Source organism: Trachemys scripta, chromosome 4 (assembly GCF_013100865.1).
Source record: "Trachemys scripta elegans isolate TJP31775 chromosome 4, CAS_Tse_1.0, whole genome shotgun sequence".
NCBI lineage: Eukaryota > Metazoa > Chordata > Testudines > Emydidae > Trachemys > Trachemys scripta.
In genome coordinates, this window is record NC_048301.1 from 33,354,593 (window position 1) to 33,377,043 (window position 22,451).

A 22,451-nucleotide genomic window follows, 5' to 3' on the forward strand; every position below is an offset into this window, starting at 1 on the left:
CCATGTGGAGACAGCTGAGGTAGCTGTCCCAGTACACAGGACTGCTGATACACCACTGGTGGAGGAGGAGATGGCTCAGGGTGGACACTGGCAGCTGGTTACTTCTGGCAGCAGGCAGTGCTCCACCCTTGCTCCGAACCCTCCTGCCGTGGTTATAGGTAACCATTATGCTCTTCTTGACACAGGAAAGAAGGAATCACTCCCTACAGTAAAGGAGGAGACGCCTCGTACCCCTAAGGCTGGAAAGTCTGCTGCCACCACTGCAAATAGGAAACGTAGGGTAGTGGTGGTCGGAGACTCTCTGCTGAGGGGGACGGAGGCGCCCATCTGTCGCCCTGACATCTCATCCCGGGAGGTATGCTGCCTGCCGGGGGCCCGTATCCGAGACGTTACGGAGGCATTGTCGAGGATTATCCAGCCCTCTGACTACTACCCCATGCTACTCATCCATGTGGGCACAAATGATACTGCGCGGTGTGACACTGAGCGGATCAAGAGTGACTACAGGGCTCTGGGAGTACGGGTGAAGGAGTTTGGAGCGCAGGTGGTATTCTCTTCAATTCTTCCTGTCAAAGGTAGGGGCCCGGGCAGAGACAGATGCATCATGGAGGTGAATGCCTGGCTGCGAAGATGGTGTCGCCAGGAGGGCTTTGGCTTCCTAGACCACGGGATGCTATTCGAGGAAGGACTGCTAGGCAGAGATGGCGTTCACCTTTCGAGGAGAGGAAAGACCCTATTCGGACACAGACTGGCTAACCTAGTGAGGAGGGCTTTAAACTAGGTTCGACGGGGACAGGTGAGCAAAGCCCACAGGTAAGTGGGGAACATGGAGACCGGGGAGATGGGTCGGAAACGAGAGGGAGTGTGGGCTATATTGGCAGAGAGAAAGGAGAGTCAGGACAAAACCGGGAGGAAAGATCAAACCAGTATCTTAGATGCGTATATACAAATGCGAGAAGTATGGGGAATAAGCAGGAAGAGCTGGAAGTGCTAATAAATAAATACAACTATGACATTGTTGGCATCACTGAAACTTGGTGGGATAATACACATGATTGGAATGTTGGTGTGGATGGGTACAGCTTGCTCAGGAAGGATAGACAGGGGAAAAAGGGAGGAGGTGTTGCCTTATATATTAAAAATGTACACACTTGGACTGAGGTAGAGATGGACATAGGAGACGGAAGTGTTGAGAGTCTCTGGGTTAGGCTTAAAGGGGCAAAAAACAAGGGAGATATCATGCTAGGCGTCTACTACAGGCCACCTAACCAGGTGGAAGAAGTGGATGAGGCTTTTTTCAAGCAACTAACAAAATCATCCAAAGCCCAAGATTTGGTGGTGATGGGGGACTTCAACTATCCGGATATATGTTGGGAGAATAACACAGCGGGGCACAGACTATCCAACAAATTCTTGGACTGCATTGGAGACAACTTTTTATTTCAGAAGGTTGAAAAAGCTACTAGGGGGGAAGCTGTTCTAGACTTGATTTTAACAAATAGGGAGGAACTCGTTGAGAATGTGAAAGTAGAAGGCAGCCTGGGTGAAAGTGACCATGAAATCATAGAGTTTGCAATTCTAAGGAAGGGTAGAAGGGAGAACAGCAAAATAGAGACAATGGATTTCAGGAAGGCAGATTTTGGGAAGCTCAGAGAGCTGATGGGTAAAGTCCCATGGGAATCAAGACTGAGGGGAAAAACAACTGAGGAGAGTTGGCAGTTTTTCAAAGGGACACTATTAAGGGCCCAAAAGCAAGCTATTCCGCTGGTTAGGAAAGATAGAAAATGTGGCAAAAGACCACCTTGGCTTAACCACGAGATCTTGCACGATCTAAAAAATAAAAAGGAGTCATATAAAAAATGGAAACTAGGACAGATTACAAAGGATGAATATAGGCAAACAACACAGGAATGCAGGGGCAAGATTAGAAAGGCAAAGGCACAAAATGAGCTCAAACTAGCTACAGGAATAAAGGGAAACAAGAAGACTTTTTATCAATACATTAGAAGCAAGAGGAAGACCAAAGACAGGGTAGGTCCACTGCTTAGTGAAGAGGGAGAAACAGTAACAGGAAACTTGGAAATGGCAGAGATGCTTAATGACTTCTTTGTTTCGGTCTTCACCGAGAAGTCTGAAGGAATGCCTAACATAGTGAATGCTAATGGGAAGGGGGTAGGTTTAGCGGATAAAATAAAAAAAGAACAAGTTAAAAATCACTTAGAAAAGTTAGATGCCTGCAAGTCACCCGGGCCTGATGAAATGCATCCTAGAATACTCAAGGAGCTAATAGAGGAGGTATCTGAGCCTCTAGCTATTATCTTTGGAAAATCGTGGGAGACGGGAGAGATTCCAGAAGACTGGAAAAGGGCAAATATAGTGCCCATCTATAAAAAGGGAAATAAAAACAACCCAGGTAACTACAGACCAGTTAGTTTAACTTCTGTGCCAGGGAAGATAATGGAGCAAGTAATTAAGGAAATCATCTGCAAACACTTGGAAGGTGGTAAGGTGATAGGGAACAGCCAGCATGGATTTGTGAAGAACAAATCATGTCAAACCAATCTGATAGCTTTCTTTGATAGGATAACGAGCCTTGTGGATAAGGGTGAAGCGGTGGATGTGGTATACCTAGACTTTAGTAAGGCATTTGATACGGTCTCGCATGATATTCTTATCGATAAACTAGGCAAATACAAATTAGATGGGGCTACTATAAGGTGGGTGCATAACTGGCTGGATAACCGTACTCAGAGAGTTGTTATTAATGGTTCCCAATCCTGCTGGAAAGGCGTAACGAGTGGGGTTCCGCAGGGGTCTGTTTTGGGACCGGCTCTGTTCAATATCTTCATCAACGACTTAGATATTGGCATAGAAAGTACGCTTATTAAGTTTGCGGATGATACCAAACTGGGAGGGATTGCAACTACTTTGGAGGACAGGGTCATAATTCAAAATGATCTGGACAAATTGGAGAAATGGGCTGAGTTAAACAGGATGAAGTTTAACAGAGACAAATGCAGAGTGCTCCACTTAGGAAGGAAAAATCAATTTCACACATACAGAATGGGAAAAGACTGTCTAGGAAGGAGTACGGCAGAGAGGGATCTGGGGGTTATAGTGGACCACAAGCTAAATATGAGTCAGCGGTGTGATGCTGTTGCAAAAAAAGCAAACATGATTCTGGGATGCATTAACAGGTGTGTTGTGAGCAAGACACGAGAAGTCATTCTTCCGCTCTACTCTGCTCTGGTTAGGCCTCAGCTGGAGTATTGTGTCCAGTTCTGGGCGCCGCATTTTAAAAAAGATGTGGAGAAATTGGAAGGGGTCCAAAGAAGAGCAACAAGAATGATTAAAGGTCTTGAGAACATGACCTATGAAGGAAGGCTGAAAGAACTGGGTTTGTTTAGTTTGGAAAAGAGAAGACTGAGAGGGGACATGATAGCAGTTTTCAGGTATCTAAAAGGGTGTCATAAGGAGGAGGGAGAGAACTTGTTCACCTTAGCCTCTAAGGATAGAACCAGAAACAATGGGTTTAAACTGCAGCAAGGGAGGTCTAGGTTGGACATTAGGAAAAAGTTCCTAACTGTCAGGGTGGTTAAACACTGGAATAAATTGCCTAGGGAGGTTGTGGAATCTCCATCTCTGGAGATATTTAAGAGTAGGTTAGATAAATGTCTATCAGGGATGGTCTAGACAGTATTTGGTCCTGCCATGCGGGCAGGGGACTGGACTCGATGACCTCTCGAGGTCCCTTCCAGTCCTATAATCTATGAATCTATGAATCTATGAAAGCCCCACATTAAAAAGTAATCTAACTCCAATATGAAGGCCCTGTTGGCTAGGATAATTTACCATAAGGGCTCTCCAGCTGCCTGCTTATAACCTGCATCTGCTGTGCTTGAAAGCTTTTTAATCCCTTGTTTGCAGCTGCATTTTGGGTAACTGGCTTCACTCCTTCAGTTATACAGCTTTCCTCTTCTTCTTGATCAGATATGTACCCTGGTGGGCTGGGGACACCATCCAGTGTCACAATGAACTTGGGGCTAGCAGGCTTTTCTGGTTGTGCAAGCTGCTCTCTAAAAAACAGAAGAAAACACATGGTAAAAATCACAGGGAATTGAACTCTAAGAAATCAAAGTAAAGTCAGTTGTATTGATACCAACAGAGCTGTAAGAATGAGTCCATAGAGCAAAGTACAAGGAGCATATCACTATCCAGGACTGATTTTTTTTTTTGGCCAACAATAATCACCCATCTTCAAATATCAACATTCCTTAGTGCATCATTGACACACCAAAAAGAAAAGGAATCTACACCTACAGAGAGTAGTAAATTTCAACAGGTAGATTTACAGCCTGTGCACACTGGCTCAAAAGGACAAATTCAGAGACTCATTGATAGGTGCAAAGTCACTAAAGGAGCACAGTTAAGCCATTTAAAAGAAGTCAACTTTGAGGCATAAAAGTGAGCTAAATGCCATTCAGAATCCTTGGAAGAAGCTATTTCATGTACAATATACATGCATATACCCCTCAGACACACAGTGAAAGATGCATGTTGAGGTCTGAAAAGAGTAGGTGAGCTTGAGTTTAGGATGGCTGCATTACAAGTGCTAACAAAGCCTTTATCTATCACCACACCATCATGTATTCTTTATATGCTACATAGTTAGAAGGGGGAACGAAGCAACTGAAATTGAATACGTCTATAAAGGGCCTAAAATGTTTTTTTTAATATATTAAAAACATTACAAATGTAAGGCTCAATATATTAAGACCTTTTAGGGCTAGATGTCAGAGCAGGGTCCCATTGGATGGGAGGACTCACTTCTTTCCAAATGTATAAAGCTCCAGTTTCCAGCCCTGCAGCGTCATGAGATATTGGATGCTAAACTTGTCTAGTACAGGACTGAATCATGACCATCCAGGGCCTTGAGTAACTGTAATTTTGGTGACAACATTTCACTTTTGGAGAGCAAAAAAGGAAACACTTCTCTGGAAGGCTGCCTTTTTTTTACATAGAAACTGCTCAGGGGTTTGGAATGTTAGCAGATCCCTGGAAAAGAGGAACTAGAAGGCTAAGGGCCAGTGAAGTGATGAAAGGTACATGCTAAATGCCATTCATCACATGGCATCACATCCACTCCTGCAGTTTGTATTTAAACAGGTAAAACATACACATACCCCAAAACCAGAGCTGCTCCCTACTAGGATGAACTAAAAGGAGTGCTGTCCACTGGGCACTGATTTCTGCAGACCCAGTGAACTCAACATAGACCATTCTCAACAGCTATGAGTCCCACGCTTCCCTTAGCTAAACACCTTATAGGAAAACCCCCATAAAGCAGGCTCCCACACACCATTTACCTACTTAATAGCTGTTTGCTGGCTTCTGAGTATGGAGGCTCCAGTTAGGTCAGCTCAGTTTTACACCTACACTCCCAGGCAAACCCAATCAGGAATACATTCACTTGCTGTCCTCCTTAAATAGCTTCTACCATCTAAAATTAACATTAACCTTGCTGTTTGCCTCCGTTCTCTACACATCTATGGTTCAAAATGATAGGTGGGTAGAGGACATCAATACAACAAAGAGACCATTTTAAAATTTTTAGCATGTAGTCTGATGGGTAAGGCTACGTTTATGTCATGGAAATCATGGAATTCGTAACTTCCAGAGACCTCCATGACATTCTCTGCTTCAGCCCCAGGGGCTGTGGGACTCTGAAGCTGTCAGCCAGCAGAGCCACCTGCAAGGTTCCAGCGACAGGTGACAGACTCCTGAGGGGACTCTCCTCAGGGTTGCAGCAACAGGTGACAGCCTCGCAGGGAGGGGGAGTGGAGGGTGGGGTGTCCCATTTTCTCTTTGGAAAATATAGTCACCTGCCGCTTCCAGCTGCTGTGGGCAGAGGGGGAACCCCACAGCTCCCGGCCACAACGGTGGTGGGGGAAACTATGGAGCCGCAGCAGCAAAAGTCACAGACAGGTCACGGCTTCCCTGAATTTTTGTTTATTGCCTGTGACCTGTCTGTGACTTTTACTAAAAATAACCATGACAAAATCTTAGTCTTACTGATGGGCTAAGAATAAATATAACGAGTAAAAAAGTTAAACAAAATTAAAACTCCTTAACAAGACCCATGCAAACTATTGCTTAGATTTCAGCAAGATGTAACAGCTGTAATAAAAATGACAATACAAGTGGGCCACCCTCTGATACCTGCAAGCCATCCAATTCCTTTTTCTATTTTCCTGGTAAATGAAAAAGTTGCTCTAACCACAAGCCTGGGACACATTTTCAATTTAAAAGAAATGAGTGTCAGGATTTCCGAGTTTGGGCTGGGCTGCAGGCTCTTTTGTCCATGTTTTCATCAGTCTTGATTGGGCTTCTGCAGCATGGAAACCAAGAAATGAATTTGTTCTTCCAACCTGTTACATTTAAACAAACATTCTAACCAATTACAAGATACATTACAGTAACAAGACTTGGCTTATATTTGGTCCCGTTACTTCTTTAAATGAAGTAAATGACTGACTTTTTACCTTGTCTGTATAAGACGTCCTGAAAGTGCCCGCATTGCCTCTGCAGCCTTCTTTCCCAATTCCTGGTTCTGTGGCACTACTATTTCCTCAGATAGCTTTGGCTTTTTCAGAATAAATGATCTAGTATCAGTGTGGACCACAGACTCCACGTCATAATAATCTGAGTCACAGAAAAATTGGATCAAAGTTGGAATAAAAGAACCACTGTATTGCACTTTAGTATGCAGTCATGTTTTTGAATAATAATTTCGAAGAGACCGACCAACTAGCATTTTGTTTTCAATTCTCTGTACTAGTTTTTAAACAGAAAATGAGTGTACTTCCTTCTTTATGCACCAACTCTGATTATATCAGCTGAAGGTGGAGCAGCCTATGGCCTGATCACTAGAAGTTCGTTATCGGGCTGGCTCTGCAGCAGCAGCTGGCTCTATACACCAATATCTCATTTTTGGCACCTACTGATGGAAAGATTTTACTTAACGTGTAAAAACTAAAGGACATTACAAATATAACTAATTTAAAGGGAAGTGCTATTTTAAACCTAAAATACAATGGCCTCTTTGGTCAAACTATCACATTTTCAAAAAGAAAAAAAGAAAAGCCATCCTTAACCTTGAGTCATTTGCAAAGTTTCTTCAATTAACGGTTCAGTCTGGAGTCGGGACAAGAGCTGCATTTGTTGAGTTCCTAAAGAAAATATGGATTAGAAGCACATTTTACTGCATGTCAAAATTAAAAAAGGACCCAACTGCTAACTCTCCTTTCTTTCTGATCTTAAAAAAAATCAAAACTAACAGAGAAAGAAATTTTCATTTCTGTGTTTTTATTTCTCCATCTCAAATGTTCCAAAACATATAGCAATAAAACATTTCTTCCAGCAGGACAAGATCACACCAAAATCCAGCTGTTTAGAGAGCCCAATCTTTCCCATTGTTGTGACTGCATGGATTATGTTTGTGGATGCACAGTCTTCTGGGAGAAACAGTACCATAAAGATCAGTTCTGCTTGCACTTCATCCCTTATTTTTACAGGAAGAAGAACAGGAGTACTTGTGGCACCTTAGAGACTAACAAATTTATTAGAGCATAAGCTTTCGTGGACTACAGCCCACTTCTTCGGGTGCATATGCATCCGAAGAAGTGGGCTGTAGTCCACGAAAGCTTATGCTCTAATAAATTTGTTAGTCTCTAAGGTGCCACAAGTACTCCTGTTCTTCTTTTTGCGGATACAGACTAACACGGCTGCTACTCTGAAACTTATTTTTACAGGGATTGTCTATATTTTGAGTAGTACAGCAGGTATCCCCATTTCCAGCTGCCTCCTCTCAGGCACACTCAAATGCAAGAAACTAACTAAAACAGAGACTACTTTATGCTTTAAAGTTGCTAGACAAATGAGGTTAGAACATTCTTCTGCATTAGATTTATTGTTAACGTTTGGAAAAATTAGCGCACGTCTACACTTAAAATGCTACATCTGTACAGTTGCGCTGCTATAGCACTTCAGTGGAGACACTGCGTACGCTGACGGGAGGGTTTCTCCTGTCAGCATAGGTAATCCACATCTCCGAGAAGTGGTAGCTAGGTCAACGGAAGAATTCTTCTGACAACGTAGTGTATACACAAGGGGATAGGTTGGTATAGCTACATCTCTCAAGAGTGTGGATTTGTCACACCCCTGAGAGATGTAAGTACCTAGTGTAAACCGGCCCTTATAATAGGTTGATAGTGTTCCTAAGCAGTCATTTCCATTTAAAACCCCCAACATTTAGTTTATAAACATGAAACCATCTCATATACAGATACAGGAAAAGTTTTCCTATACATTATAAATTAACTATTCAAACTCATTCCTATTCTGAAGTAATCTGCCAGCATTAAATGCTATAGACTAACGTGGCTAGATAAAAAAATAAAAACAAAAACAAGGGATTGAAAAAACAATGATTAATTTTAACAGGAAATTGTTACCCCCAGACAATGAAGTTGAGCCAACTTGACAGAGATCCCACTCAAATCCATTTTATCCTTTAATTTAATCTAGATATTTGGTGTGCTTTATTCATGCTGTTTCTACATTACCTTAATTTCTTTTTTAAAAACCAAGAATTCCTCCCTGAACATTTCACACTGGGACACACTCCATTTCCCCAGTGTCACACACATGACCAGGTTTGTTTACAGCAAAGATGCACAGAAAATAGCGAGCAATGAGGGTTCCTCAAAAAAGTTTATGTTGCAGTAGCAAGTGGTTAAGACCCCAATCCTGCAAACGCTCACAGGGACCACTCACAGTAGCAAAGTTAAGCACATGTTTGTTTGCAGGATCAGTGGCTAACTGAGCAAAAAGAATTAACATGAAGCGATAATAAATGTTCAGTGAACTTCACTTTGGTTGGTATAATATTGGGAAAATCCCTTTAAGTTTGGAGTGTACATGCAATTCCATTGGGTCACTGGTGAAGATGCAGATCTACCCCAAAGCAGAATGCCATATTTAGAATCCCCAGGAGACAGAGACCCACTGTCAACTTGAAATCTGGTCAATTTCACAACATGAAAACAACTGAATGTCCTACACCCAAGTCTCCCTGACAGCTTTTCTCTTTAAATGTTTTTCTCTCCCTGGTTGCTATATGAAAGACACACAAATAGTAGGCACAACAGACTTACTATATATACAGGAGAAACAACGAAACTGACTAAGAAAAAAAGCTCTCAAATGCACAAAGAAAACATTAAGAGAGAAAAACAATTCGTTTCCTCTAATCGCTATCAAATTTAATAATCGTAGGTGTTTTTCTAGCAACAGCAAGTAACAAAGTTTCAGTGTGATTATTAAATTGATGGTGCTCCTTTAACACAATTGACATTTATTGGATTTTTTTAAACTATTTTCATCTCAATTACTTCTTAATTTTGAATAGATGCTAATACTATGAAATGCAGATTTTAGAAAAAGGAGGAGGAAGAAAGATGTTTACTAGTAGATATAATTTATATTCAACTCATTTGGTTCAAAGACATAAGACTACTTGTTGCTCAAGACCAGGGATCGGCAACCTTTGGCATGCGGCTCACCAGGGTAAGCACCCTGACAGGCTGGGCCGGTTTGTTTACCTGCTGCGTCCGCAGGTTCAGCCGATCGCGGCTTCCACTGGCCACGGTTCACCGTCCCAGGCCAATGGGGGCTGCGAGAAGCGGTGAGGGCCGAGGGATGTGCTGGCCGCCACTTCCCTCAGCCCCGATTGGCCTGGCGCGGCGAATCGCGGCCAGTGGGAGGCGCGATCAGCCGAACATGCGGACGCAGCAGGTAAACAAACCGGCCCAGCCCGCCAGGGTGCTTACCCTGGTGAGCCGTATGCCAAAGGTTGCCGATCCCTGTTCAAGACCCTGGCCTATGTGGAACCCAATGCAGGATTAGGTCTTTTATTACTCCAATCACTTATTTATGTTGTATGTTATCTAAGATTTTGCCAGGATTAGTTTCTTAGCCATGAAAGCAGCACACATGAGTGCAGTTAAATGAAGAGTAGATAAAAGCTCTACAGAATGAGCAACTACAGGCTAATTCTAAGTGACCCTCTTCGAGAAAATGGAAGTAATCATCCCACTGTTAAAGGCTGTATCAAAGATCTTGGCAAACCTAGGGATGAAGATACCCAAAATTCTGAAGGGGTAAACCAACAAAGACTTACCTCAGGCCCTCAACTCTTGCCAGGGTTCATTAATAGCCATGAAATGCCCACATTGGTCATTATTGCTAATTTAGACTGGAGAAGGGTCTTCCAAGGGAAGACTATTTTTTTGGCCAACTTTAAGTCTAGAAAGATAAATTATATGGTTTGGGTATATACATGATATAAAAATGATTTTTTGTGCTTCCTTTGGGTTCTCACAATTCTAGCATTGAATCTCAAAAAATATAATTATAACAGATTTATGTTTTTGATCCAAGCTGGATGGGGAGTGAATGATTTATGAGCCCTTCCCACAACTAACTGGAAGGTAAGCAGAAGAGCTCAATAGTGCCAGCAGGTTTTACTGCCAAAACCTTTTTTTAAAATGGGATTACCTTTGTCAGTGTTTCCAAAGGTGAAAATTATTTTATTAATGCCTGTCACATGGCTTTCAAAACCCATTAGGTTTCGGTAAGAACACTTCAAACTGCCTGTCACATGCACTTGCTGAGGCTGCATATTCATTTATTGAAATCTCTAAAGCAGAAATTTCAGCTTCATTCTTTGATATCCAGGCATTCAGGGCAGAAATATCTGGCTGAGCTGTTAGAATAATTTCTTTTATTCCCTTAATTTTAGCAAGATCTTTGGATATTTTTTCCATGCTTAAAACAGTAATTGAATCCTAGGTGCATCAGAGTGTCACACAGCAGCTTCTCTTTCAGTTAGCCCAGGTGAGGTGTTTAACTTGTTGCTCTGGCACTGACCTTTGATGTAGGAAAAGCTAAATACTTTGCTGACATTTTCAGAGTTATACTATTTATTGCCTTTAATGTTAAGTCAGTTTTCTTTTAGCAGTTTTATAACAAAGGTGAAGACAGAGCTTGATGTTTAAGTAACCACTGTCTTACCAGTCTTCCCGCAACCCTTAACTACAGTACGTTTTAAAACCTATACAAAGAAAGTGGTAAAAACTTTTGAAGACAACTCATCTGATAACAGGAACGCTGAAAATATTTTGTAATATCTCACAGCACACTGCACCTTGACTCTATATCTCCAATACTGTAACTCTCTCTCTTTCGTAAGATACTGATTAAGCCTTCCCTCCTGTGAAGAGTACAGTCAAAAATACTAAGGATGGGGAAATAGTAACCAAACATAATACGTATGCAAATAAGTGCATCCTGATTGGTGGCAGCTCTATTATGTGAAATTATTCACTATAAACCAGAAGGATATACAAATCTTTGCTTCCTGTTTGGCTCATCAGAGGTGATTATTACATTTTACACTTTTGCTCCAGAAACCTCAATGGCTTTCAGCTCATTTCCAGGTATAACACAAGGGGCTGGTTTTGATCTATAAAGCCCTTTATGGTTTTGATTCTTGGCTTCTAAGAGAGTCCAACAGCTACAGAAACAACTAACAAGCTGCAGCACCACTAGAAGGTGCTCAAATCTGCTTCTCCAGTGCATACTTTGTTTTTTTCTGGTGCACTTTTGGTGAAATTTCAGTTTTATATGCTACCATAATGCACATGACCAATAACTTGATAATCAGCCTGGAACAGGCTTCCATATTTAAAAGTAAAGTAACTTTCCCACTTATGGGTTTTTGAAAAGTATTATCAGAATTACCTTGAATTCTTTCTAATGTCTGTTCCTTGGGTTCTTCTGCCTCAATCTGGGCGCTCACTCTGGAAGGTCGGCTCTGTACATGGATCACTTCTAATAGAGTTTCATCCTGGGCAATTCTTGTTCTGGGTGCAACTGGAACTGTCTGCTTCTGTGGAACTTTATGTAAGTCAAACAGTTGAGCATGTTAAAAAAAAACACACATAGTGGTACTACGTTTGCATTTAATTCCAAAATAATTTCATTCTCAACAATCTAAGTGTATAACTTTAAACGCAGTCCAGAGACTGGCCTAGTGGCAGTTCCATGTGCTGCAATCTTAGGACGCCTGCTTTGTAAGATCAACTTCTGATCCCTCACACAAACAGCCGGTGCAGAGCCACAGCTGGCCTACAGTGGAACTAAGATTGACACTAGCAACAGCATTCACTCACCCAGCTTTCAGGGCCAGAAGAGTGTTGTAGTTAAATGGAGGGCAAATGCAAATTGGACTTTCTAGTGACTTTCGAAGCCATTGCTCTTCCTGCCTTCTGTCAGTATGACTATGCTACGGATACGTTTGAATCAACCTGTGATAGCCAGGATGTTGAAGAATTCTACCCAAGGATCCTTGGAAATAGTGTACAACGTGACAGCAGCAGCATGTGGAATTTGATGACATCAGGATGGCAGTTTGACTTCCTTGCTTTGGTTCTGACCGTAAGCTGGATGTAAAGAACTCTTCAACACTCCAGATCAACCTTCAGATCTACCTATCAGCACCTATGTAAGCAACTCCCTTGAAAGGACTTAGAAATAACATAGCTTTGCCAAGCATAAAAATAGCATGAATTACCTGTGGAATAGTTGGTTGTCTTTGTAACCGATTCCTGAGCTTCAGATATAGCTTTCAGTATTAAATTCTTATTGGCCTGTTTGGAGGGTGGTAGTGAAGGTCTAAGAGAGACAGAGAGAGAGAGAAATTAATTTTTCCTGAAGATATATGAATTCCAATAGCCATTGTAAATGTTCCAGTACTGTGATGTTTCACTTTCAACAAAATGTTAAAACACTGCATATTTAAGTACAGTGTTGCTAGAAGACAATCTGAAAATACACTTTAACTAACTAAATCTTTTTATAAGATATTCTTCAATTCTAATATTTTAAACCAGTTAGCTCACATACTATACTAAATCTTTAGGTAACCTTGATTTATCCATCACCTCATTCCTTTTCCATACTCCCCTTTATTAGATTCATATTAAAAACCAGTACTGGATCATAGAAATCTTCAAGTACCTTCTTTCAGGCTTTGCTGGTACAGACACACTGCTGGAGATACTTCCTATTCGTAACCCATAGTCTTCCTCCTCCTCCTCCTCCTCCCCATCATTACTGAACTTTTTCACTTTGACCACTGAGCTTATAACTGGCAATTTTCTCTTCCTGGAGCTTTCTTCCTGCAACCAACAATTCATTAATCAGATCCACATTAATATGCAAACAAACAAGACCCTGTTATTCCACCAATATACAGATGATGGAGAGCTTCCACTTAAACACTAATCTAGGACACTGAGACACGCTTAAAATCCTGGATGTACTGCACTGTGTGCAGAAAAAAAAAGTGCTATAGAAAGAATGAGGTTTGGGATGTGACTCACAATCCCCTCCAAGGAATACCTAGACAGAACTCTGCTGCCAAGAGTATCATTTATACTGCTTATACTTTCCTATTTCCCCTATGCAGCAGCACTATCTTTGGATAAATACAGAGAGTGTGTTCACTAGCCAGACTGATGCGCCAAAGGATTTTAGTGACAGAAATCAACATCTTTGGTGAAGAAAGAAAAACCTTTCAAGACACAAAAACTAGTCTAAGGCAAGGCTGAAGATGATAAAACTCCAAATTCTAGGGCTCTCTCCATAAATATCCCTCTATTTTTTTAAATACAGGATTGTCATATTAATTTTTTTAAAATTGAGAAAGTAACAGCTCCAAGGGGCGTGTCTAATATACCCCAGGAAGGGAAGTGACTGGTCTGCTGCTAACTCATGAGAGACACTGGGCAAGAAACATCACTTCTCAAGACCCAGATACCCTGTCTATAAAATGGGAGGATGATGTTGACCTGCATTTATAAAGCATTTTGGATGAAAAGCATTATATAAGCACAACAAATTATTATAGTCACAAAACAATAAAAAACAAAAAACAGTTCCACTTAGAATAGAAGGCAAATATTTTTTTTTACTTTATTAAGAAGTTAGCAGTCCTAACAATTTGAAAGTCAACTATCCATTTATCCCTTTTCTTTTACACACAATGCTCCTAAATAAATTAATATGACATTCCTAGAATTATTAGCTTGCTGCTGACAGGATCATTTTGACATCTACAGCAAGTGATGTAATAGCCATGACTTCTGAGACTAAGATTCATGCACCCTAAATACAAAGTTGTTTGGCACACTAAAAATACATAGAGATACATACACAAATAGGTAGATGGATATATTTCCTTCTTTGATCTTCAGTGTTGGTCTTTATTCCACACCTGGCAAACTGGAGATCTACAAAGAACTCATGCATGAACACAGCTATTCCAAAAAATCTAGAGATTAAAATGATTATTCTTACCTACCATATGCTCACTGCCAACAATGTTCTAATTCATTACTCCAAGTCAGTAAAGCACCAAACAGATGCCACATCACCAAGTTAGTCAACAATTTGTGAGGGCTTTTTTTTTTTTTTTTTTGAAGCACACTGGTTTTTGGCCAGCGGACCAAAGTGGTGAAATCCTGGCCCAACTTACATCAAAACTCCCATTGACTTCACTGGGGCCAGGATGCCCTCCTAGGTGTCATCCAAGGTGACTTGGCTTTGTTGAGTGTGTGTCAAATACAGACATAGTTTAGATCTGCATACTAACCTCACTGCTTATTTTATCAGCACTCAGTTTGGAGGTGGGCCTGTAACTCTCTGCTAAGCTGCCAAATGCTTCTGGATCACATATTGGGATTGTTTCCAAAGACCTGCAGCTTTCCATGTCCAACTGCCTACCACCCTGTAGACTGCCTTGCTGCGGCAATCTTTGTAAGTGTATATGGCTGTCCGTGCTTCTGCTAGCTGGTGGTCTGTAGATTTCAGCAGTAGGACGGGAAGATCCATAAGTTACAGTTACAACAGCTTTCTTCCGAGACAACAATGGATTCTCCTGCACAAAATTTAGGTCTTCATCAATGAGATCATCTGGTTCAGGTTTAATGTCAATCACAGCTTCAGAAGGCGACAACTCTCTTAGAGGCTTGACCGTTGACATTAAGCGGGATGCAGATCCATCTTCATAAGACTGCCTGGAGAAAGAAGAGGTTACAAAGTCTTAACTAACTGCCAGATAAGAATCCCTGAAAAACAAAATGTAGAAGAACGCTTAAATATAAGCAGAAATAAAAAATAAGATTTTGCTCTTTTAAAAAATCTGGCAGACTTGACATCTACTTTTAGTTTTAGTTTAGTTAGTTAAGATAAGAACATGTATTGCATAAAGAAGCATGAAGTAAACTTTCCAGGTATAATTTATTTTATGCAACACACAGTAGGCAACCCTTTTCTGCTTGAGACTGGAAAAGCCTCCATTCTCCTGTTCTGGTCTCGTCAGCTAGTTAATCCCTACTGCTCTCCCAAACAACAATTCCAGTGATGTATCCCCTGAAATCTGAGCTCTTGCCAATAAGCAGGTAGAAGCCTTACCGGGCAGCAGCGGCTCTCTGCTCTTGTGAGCTGGTTGAAACTCTTGAATCATTTCTTTCAGCCCGAGTGCTGGAGACTGCAAGAGGTGGTAAGATTTCCTCACGCCGTCTCTCATCACTCCCACATGAACTGCTTTTGCTTGAAGGCAAGTTGCTCTCAAAGATGTTTGAGTCTGAAGACTTTAGGCTAGTAGGTTCTGTGAAGACACGTGCACTTCACCCTTACATCAAAGTTCAGTGACTTCGCTTATGTAAATCAATTATACAGCAAGTGCAGTCTTAAAGCCACAAGCTAATGAACAATTGGCCTCTACAGAAATCCTCAGAAGCAAACCCACTGGACTTAAAAAGCAGCAAGACCTGCTTAAAAAGGTCATATTTACTTCATCCCAAAAGCAACATACATGACAATTTTCTTAATAGCCAGAAGCCACAGACATCATATACATTAAATATTAATGATACAGACAATTAAGAACTTTTAAAAAACTGGCAAAATATATACACGAGTGTAAGAAAATACTGTACTGAGATCTGCTTCCAAAGCTAAGCTATTGCTTTCTTGGACAAACTTTACTTACCAGTAGTTACTGACCGTAGTTTATCTAACACACCATGTAGCCTGAAAAAAAGAGAGAGAGAAATTCTTTCAGAACAGTAGCCATTCAAAAATCAGCAAGGTTTATAAGTTTTATTTTTCCATGTCATTTGAGTGAGCCTGCTTTCCACTTAAACAATCAGCCCTTTGTACATCCAACCCCAGAATCAATCAATTAAGATCTGCACACTCCCAGACTCCATCAATCAGTTTTGTACACACAGATAAAACACTGTTCTGTGCACCTGATCGATGCAAGATCCACTTCCCTAGCAAATGCTGCATATGGACACAATGTTTTTAAAGAGAGAGCAGTCAAGAAACACTGCCAAGGAAAAATTTCAGCTACAGCCCAAATTCAAAGGCTTCCTATTAAAAATGTATCAAGTAAAACCAACAAAGAAAACTACAAGGGAATAAAACAATCCTGTGTAAAATTTCAAACTGACTGAACACCTGCCTTCAGAGAAAAACAGAAATGCATGCCCCATTTTTAGCCCATTTTAGAATTCAACCCTACCTACTTGGTTGCAACCAGACATCTTCATAATTTAGGAGCCTAAGAGAGTTATGTGCCCAAACTCCATTGAAAGATTGAGTAAAGGATCTTTTCTTGCAAAATCAAAAGCTTTCAAGGTTCTCTCTTTTGCAATGAAAAATCTGCATCACTGAAAACACCAGATGTAATACCATAAAGTTGCTTCATCAAAACCCTTCTATGTTCTGACATATTGTGATGAAATGCACCCCTGTATTCACACCCTACACACTACTGTGATAATCTTTGTACAAGGCATGCCTTGTGAGGTACACCTCTACCCCGATATAATGCGGTCGTGGGGAGCCAAAAATCCCTACCGCGTTATAGCTGAAACCCCATTATATTGGGGTGGGGCGGCAGGTCTCCAGCGGTGATTTAAAGAGCTCCGGGCTCCGGCTGTTGCGGGGATCCCAGGTCCTTTAAATCGCCGGCAGAACCACACTGTCGCAGCCCCAGGGTGGGGCAGCAGGGCTCCAGCAGTGATTTAAAGGGCCCGGGGCTCCCCACAGCAGCCAGAGCCCCGGACCCTTTAAAGCGCTGCCCAAGCGCCGCTGCTACCACGCTATATGTGAACCCGTGTTATATCAGGTCACGTTATAACGGGGCAGAGGTGTATCATTTGAAAACTCCTAACTTGCTGATCAGTAATATCATTGTAAAATGCATCTAGCAACATTGTGTGTAAAGTTATGAACATAAGATGAAATCATGACTTAAGTGTGTTTCCCAGATAAATCTGGGGAGTAGCTAAACCAATTTCTCAAAGACAAAGGGCAAGCAGACACTCCAGCCAGGTGTCAACAAAGCTGATGGGCCATCCCCTATCCTGTGACCATCATTTGGCAAGAAAGGGGGACAAGGACAAAGAAAGCTGCATCTTAGAAAAGAAACAGCATGAGGTGTCCCTGGTCCATCAGACCCCCAGTCTCTCGGTTCTCAGCTGGAAATGCCTTTGTGATCCTCTTCCGTGCATTCTCACTAGAACACTCCCAAACCAGCGTCAGCTGAGCCCGGCTGATGTGATCATCATGGATCAACTTTCGCATTCAGGGCTTGATTACACTTAAAATGCTATAGCAGCACAGCGGCACCACTGCAGTGCTTCAGTGCAGACACTACGTATGCTGACGGGACAGATTCTCCTGTTGATGTAGGTAATCCACCTCCCTGCGAAGTGGTAGCCTCCCTCCATGACTCCAAAACCTCATGATGAACAATTATGAAAAAACTTTCCCATCAGGGAAATTTCTTCCAAAGTCCTAGCAGCTGTGGATACTTTATACCCTGAAACATGACAGTATGAATCCCTCATAACTTTTCTCCTATCTAATGTAACACTAGGGGGGCTTACTGTCTTCACCTTCCATTAAATTTAGGTCTTGAATGGTTTTAAAGTTTGATAATATTTAAAGGGGTGTTGTGTTAATTTAGGGGCTTTTCACACCTTTCTTTGAACCATCTACAGCTGTTGCCAAAGAGAGAATACAGAAGTAGATGGACCAATCATCTGCCCTGATATGGCAATTCCTATGTTCCTATAATGCCTAGAGAGACAAGGTGGGTGAAGTAATACCTTTTAGTGGACCAACTTCTGTTGATGAGAGAGGCAGGCTTATGAACTTAGGCCATGTCTATACGTACAGGGCTGCAGTGGCACAGCTGTACTGATACAGCTGCACTGCTGCAGCACGTCTGGCGAAGATGCTCTATGCCGACAGGACAAAGCTCTCCCGTCAGCATAACAAAACCATCTCTGTGCGCAGCAGTAGCTATGTCGGTGGGAGAAGCTCTCCCGCCAAAATAGCACTGTCCACTCCGGCACGTATGTCAGTGTAACTTATGTCAGTCAAGGGGGTGGTTCTTTCACATCCCTGAGCAACATAAGTTATGCTAACATGTGCTATAGTGCAGACATAGCCTTACACAGAGCTCTTCTTCAGGTCTGGGAAAGGTACTCAGAGTGTCATAACTAATTACAAAATGGAACAGATTGTTTAGCATAAGTAGTTAACACATATTTCAAGGGACCATTCAAGGTGAAGTGACCCATTAACACCCTTCCAGTCACAAAGGGAAGAGGAAGGGAGAGGGGGAGGCAGCTGGGGGAAGGTTGTTGGTTACAGATTATTGTAATAAGGCATAAATCCAGTGTCTGTTCAGTCCATGATTTTTAGTGTTTAGCTAAGTCATGAATTTAAGCTCCCTGGGTCATCTTTTGAAAGCATTGTGCAACTTTCTCAAAAAAGATATACTGGCACTAGAAAAGGTTCAGAAAAGGGCAACTAAAATGATTAGGGGTTTGGAACGGGTCCCATATGAGGAGAGATTAAAGAGGCTAGGACTTTCAGCTTGGAAAAGAGGAGACTAAGGGGGGATATGATAGCGATATATAAAATCATGAGTGATGTGGAGAAAGTGGATAAGGAAAAGTTATTTACTTATTCCCATAATACAAGAACTAGGGGTCACCAAACGAAATTAATAGGCAGCAGGTTTAAAACAAATACAAGGAAGTTCTTCTTCACGCAGCACACAGTCAACTTGTGGAACTCCTTACCTGAGGAGGTTGTGAAGGCTAGGACTATAACAGTGTTTAAAAGAGAACTGGATAAATTCATGATGGTTAAGTCCATTAATGGCTATTAGCCAGGATGGGTAAGGAATGGTGTCCCTAGCCTCTGTTTGTCAGAGGATGGAGATGGATGGCAGGAGAGAGATCACTTGATCATTGCCTGTTAGGTCCACTCCCTCTGGGGCACCTGGCATTGGCCACTGTCGGTAGACAGGATACTGGGCTAGATGGACCTTTGGTCTGACCTAGTACGGCCGTTCTTATGTTCTTATGTAACTTTCCTTTGAGCATGAGGACTGATAGGTCTGAGACAGAGTGACCACTTTGTGAAAAGTGTTCACTCACAGGGGATAGGGTGTTTTTTGTCTTTGATCATTTTTCTGTGAGAGTTCATTCAAGAGCGTAGTGATTGTTTGGTTTCACCCACATAGTTGTTATTGGGGCATTTAGTGCACTGGATGAGGTACACCACGTTGTGATAGGCATGTGTAGGACCCATGGATCTTGAAAGGTGTGTTGTGGGGGGTGTTGATCATTGCAACAGTGGAAATATGTCTGCAGGCTTTGCCTCTGTTGCTCTGGCAGGGTCTGGTGCTGCTTTGAGTTGATGCATTTTGGTCTGTGGGGAGCTTGCTTTTAATGAGGAGCTTGGAGAGGCTGGGAGATTGTTTGAAGGTCAGAAGAGGGAGTTCTGGAAAGATTTCTTTCAGGATGAAATCCCCATCGAGTATGGGTTTTAGTTGTTTCACGATACTCATATGGGTTCCAGTGTGGGTTGGTAGGTGATAACTAGGGCTATTCAGTCTCTCAGGATATCTGGGTGGCCCATTCCATGGTTGACCAGATCTTCTACTCTGGTGGAGTGCCCTTGTTTGGTGAAGGTGGTTGAAGTGTGTTAAGGTATATATCCTGGACTTTCTCCTTGGAGCATATTCTGTGGTATCTGAGTGCCTGACTTAAAGAACAGATTTTTTGGTGTGGTTACTTGATCTATGAAGACAGATGTGGTGATCCATGGGTTTCTTGTATATGGTTGTCTGTAGGGTTCCACTGTTGAAGCTGATTGTGGTATCCAACAAGTTGATGCTAGCGTGGGAGCGTTCCAGAAAGAGTTTAGTGGACAGGTGGTGGTTTTTAATGCTGTGGTGGAAATCTATCGTTGATGTATCTGAGGCATATCACTTGTTTCATGGTGCATTTGCTCAGAAATTCTTCTTCAAGGAGGAACATGAAGTGGTTGACATACTGGAAATCCATCCTGGTACCCATGGCTGTTCCTATGGTTTGGACAAAGCGTGGTGTTGTTGAATGGAAAATTGTCATGGGTGAGGATGAAATGGAGGAGTTTCTCGATGTGTTTGAGGTAGATATCTGAGGGTTGTCCATTGTCTTGAAAATATTTCGAGGCAGGCAGCTATGCCATCACTGTGAGGGATATTGGCGTATAGGGAAGTGACATCCCTGGTGGTAAGGATAGTGTTCTGAGGGAGGTTGTTAATGTTGCAGAGTTTGTGGAAGAAGTTGCTTGTCTCTCTCACCAACAGAAGTTGGTCCAATACAAGATATTACCTCACTCACCTTGTCTCTCTAAAATCCTGTGACCAACACGGATACAACACTGCATAACAATAATGCCTACACAATATTAACATCTCTAACTCAAGCTGTGTTAATCTGAATAAACGGGAAGTTTACCAAATAAATCTACCATAATCAGCTGTGGCTGCACTGTGTAATGTTCTCTATTCTTATAGAATTTTGCAGTAATAATTTTCTGAGGGTGACTCCCTTGATGGGATTCAAATGTTTGAAACTCAATTTTGCTAACCATGTCTAAATAAACTCCTAATTTATTTTAAACATTTCAGAACCTTGAGGTTCAGCTGGAAAAGTGGATAAAAGGAGAATACCAATACCTCAATCTCTAACTGCTATATATATGTTAGTGTTACCACTGCCTGAATATTGGCAAGCTACAAGTAATAATTTTAAAAAAATATCAGTTATTATATTGCATCACTTCATGCACAAGAAAAAATTAATTGATCAAATGTTATGTGTAATTTCTTATATTCTCAAGTCTCATATACAGAAAGCAGTTATGAAATGATTGTAAGAAGTAAGGTTCATGGAAAAAGTAGCTCACAAACATACCATACAGTAAACCTGACAGTGTTGTTTCCTAGGAAAAGAGAAAGGTCCTCTGTCATCTGCTCCTGACTCTTCTTGTTGGCTACCATTACCATAATATAATCAGGGAGCTCTTCATCTAATTGGAAGAAAAAAATATACAATTTGTTATTTTTCAAAGCAACTTTGCAATTAACAATGACATTTTTATAAGATTTTCAAAGTAGAGTAGATGCACAAAAGAGATTAGATCCCCAAAGAAGACATCAGAATATTTCTCCAGTTTTACTATAAACCCCTTGGAATGAAGATCGTCATTAAACAGGAAGCACAGAGGTAGCAAGAGAACAGCAAAATCATGGCCAAACAGACTTGTTTGAACTGACTGGTAATTACTTGCAAATTTTCTTGCAAAATCAAAAGCTTTCAAGGTTCTCTCTTTTGCAATGAAAAATCTACATCACTGACAACACTAGATGTAGCACCATAAAGTTGCTTCATCAAAACCCTTCTATGTTCTGACATATTGTGATGAAATGCACCCCTGTATTCACACCCTACACACTACTGTGATAATCTTTGTACAAGGCATGCCTTGTGAGGTATCATTTGAAAACTCCTAACTTGCTGATCAGTAATATCATTGTAAAATGCATCTAGCAACATTGTGTGTAAAGTTATGAACATAAAATGAAATCATGACTTAAGTGTATTTCCCAGATAAATCTGGGGAGTAGCTAAACCAATTTCTCAAAGACAAAGGGCAAGCAGACGCCCCAGCCAGGTGTCAACAGAGCTGATGGGCCATCCCCTATCCTGTGACCATCCTTTGGCAAGAAAGGGGGACAAGGACAAAGAAAGCTGCATCTTAGAAAAGAAACAGTATGAGGTGTCCCTGGTCCATCAAACCCCCAATCTCTCGGTTCTCAGCTGGAAATGCTTTTCAAAGAGGGACTGAAACTATAAAAAGGGGGGGCAAGCACTCCAAAGCTCCCCTCCTCTCCCTCCCTGGCC

At 41.5% G+C, this 22,451-nt stretch overlaps 1 protein-coding gene across 4 annotated transcripts in view; it reads right to left on the reverse strand.

Moving 5' to 3' along the window:
- Nucleotides 1-22,451, reverse strand: part of ZC3H14 (zinc finger CCCH-type containing 14) — an 81,744-nt gene that overhangs the window by 49,734 nt on the left and 9,559 nt on the right. For all 4 annotated transcript variants that reach the window (XM_034768130.1, XM_034768133.1, XM_034768131.1 and 1 more), the window contains exons 3-12: nucleotides 21,462-21,576; nucleotides 16,178-16,218; nucleotides 15,598-15,793; nucleotides 14,777-15,200; nucleotides 13,141-13,301; nucleotides 12,695-12,795; nucleotides 11,863-12,018; nucleotides 7,155-7,229; nucleotides 6,543-6,702; nucleotides 3,853-4,076 (exon numbers count right to left, since the gene is read on the reverse strand). In XM_034768130.1, the coding sequence (XP_034624021.1) occupies nucleotides 3,853-4,076; nucleotides 6,543-6,702; nucleotides 7,155-7,229; nucleotides 11,863-12,018; nucleotides 12,695-12,795; nucleotides 13,141-13,301; nucleotides 14,777-15,200; nucleotides 15,598-15,793; nucleotides 16,178-16,218; nucleotides 21,462-21,576 (1,653 nt within the window). The remainder of the gene's footprint in view (nucleotides 1-3,852; nucleotides 4,077-6,542; nucleotides 6,703-7,154; nucleotides 7,230-11,862; nucleotides 12,019-12,694; nucleotides 12,796-13,140; nucleotides 13,302-14,776; nucleotides 15,201-15,597; nucleotides 15,794-16,177; nucleotides 16,219-21,461; nucleotides 21,577-22,451) is intronic.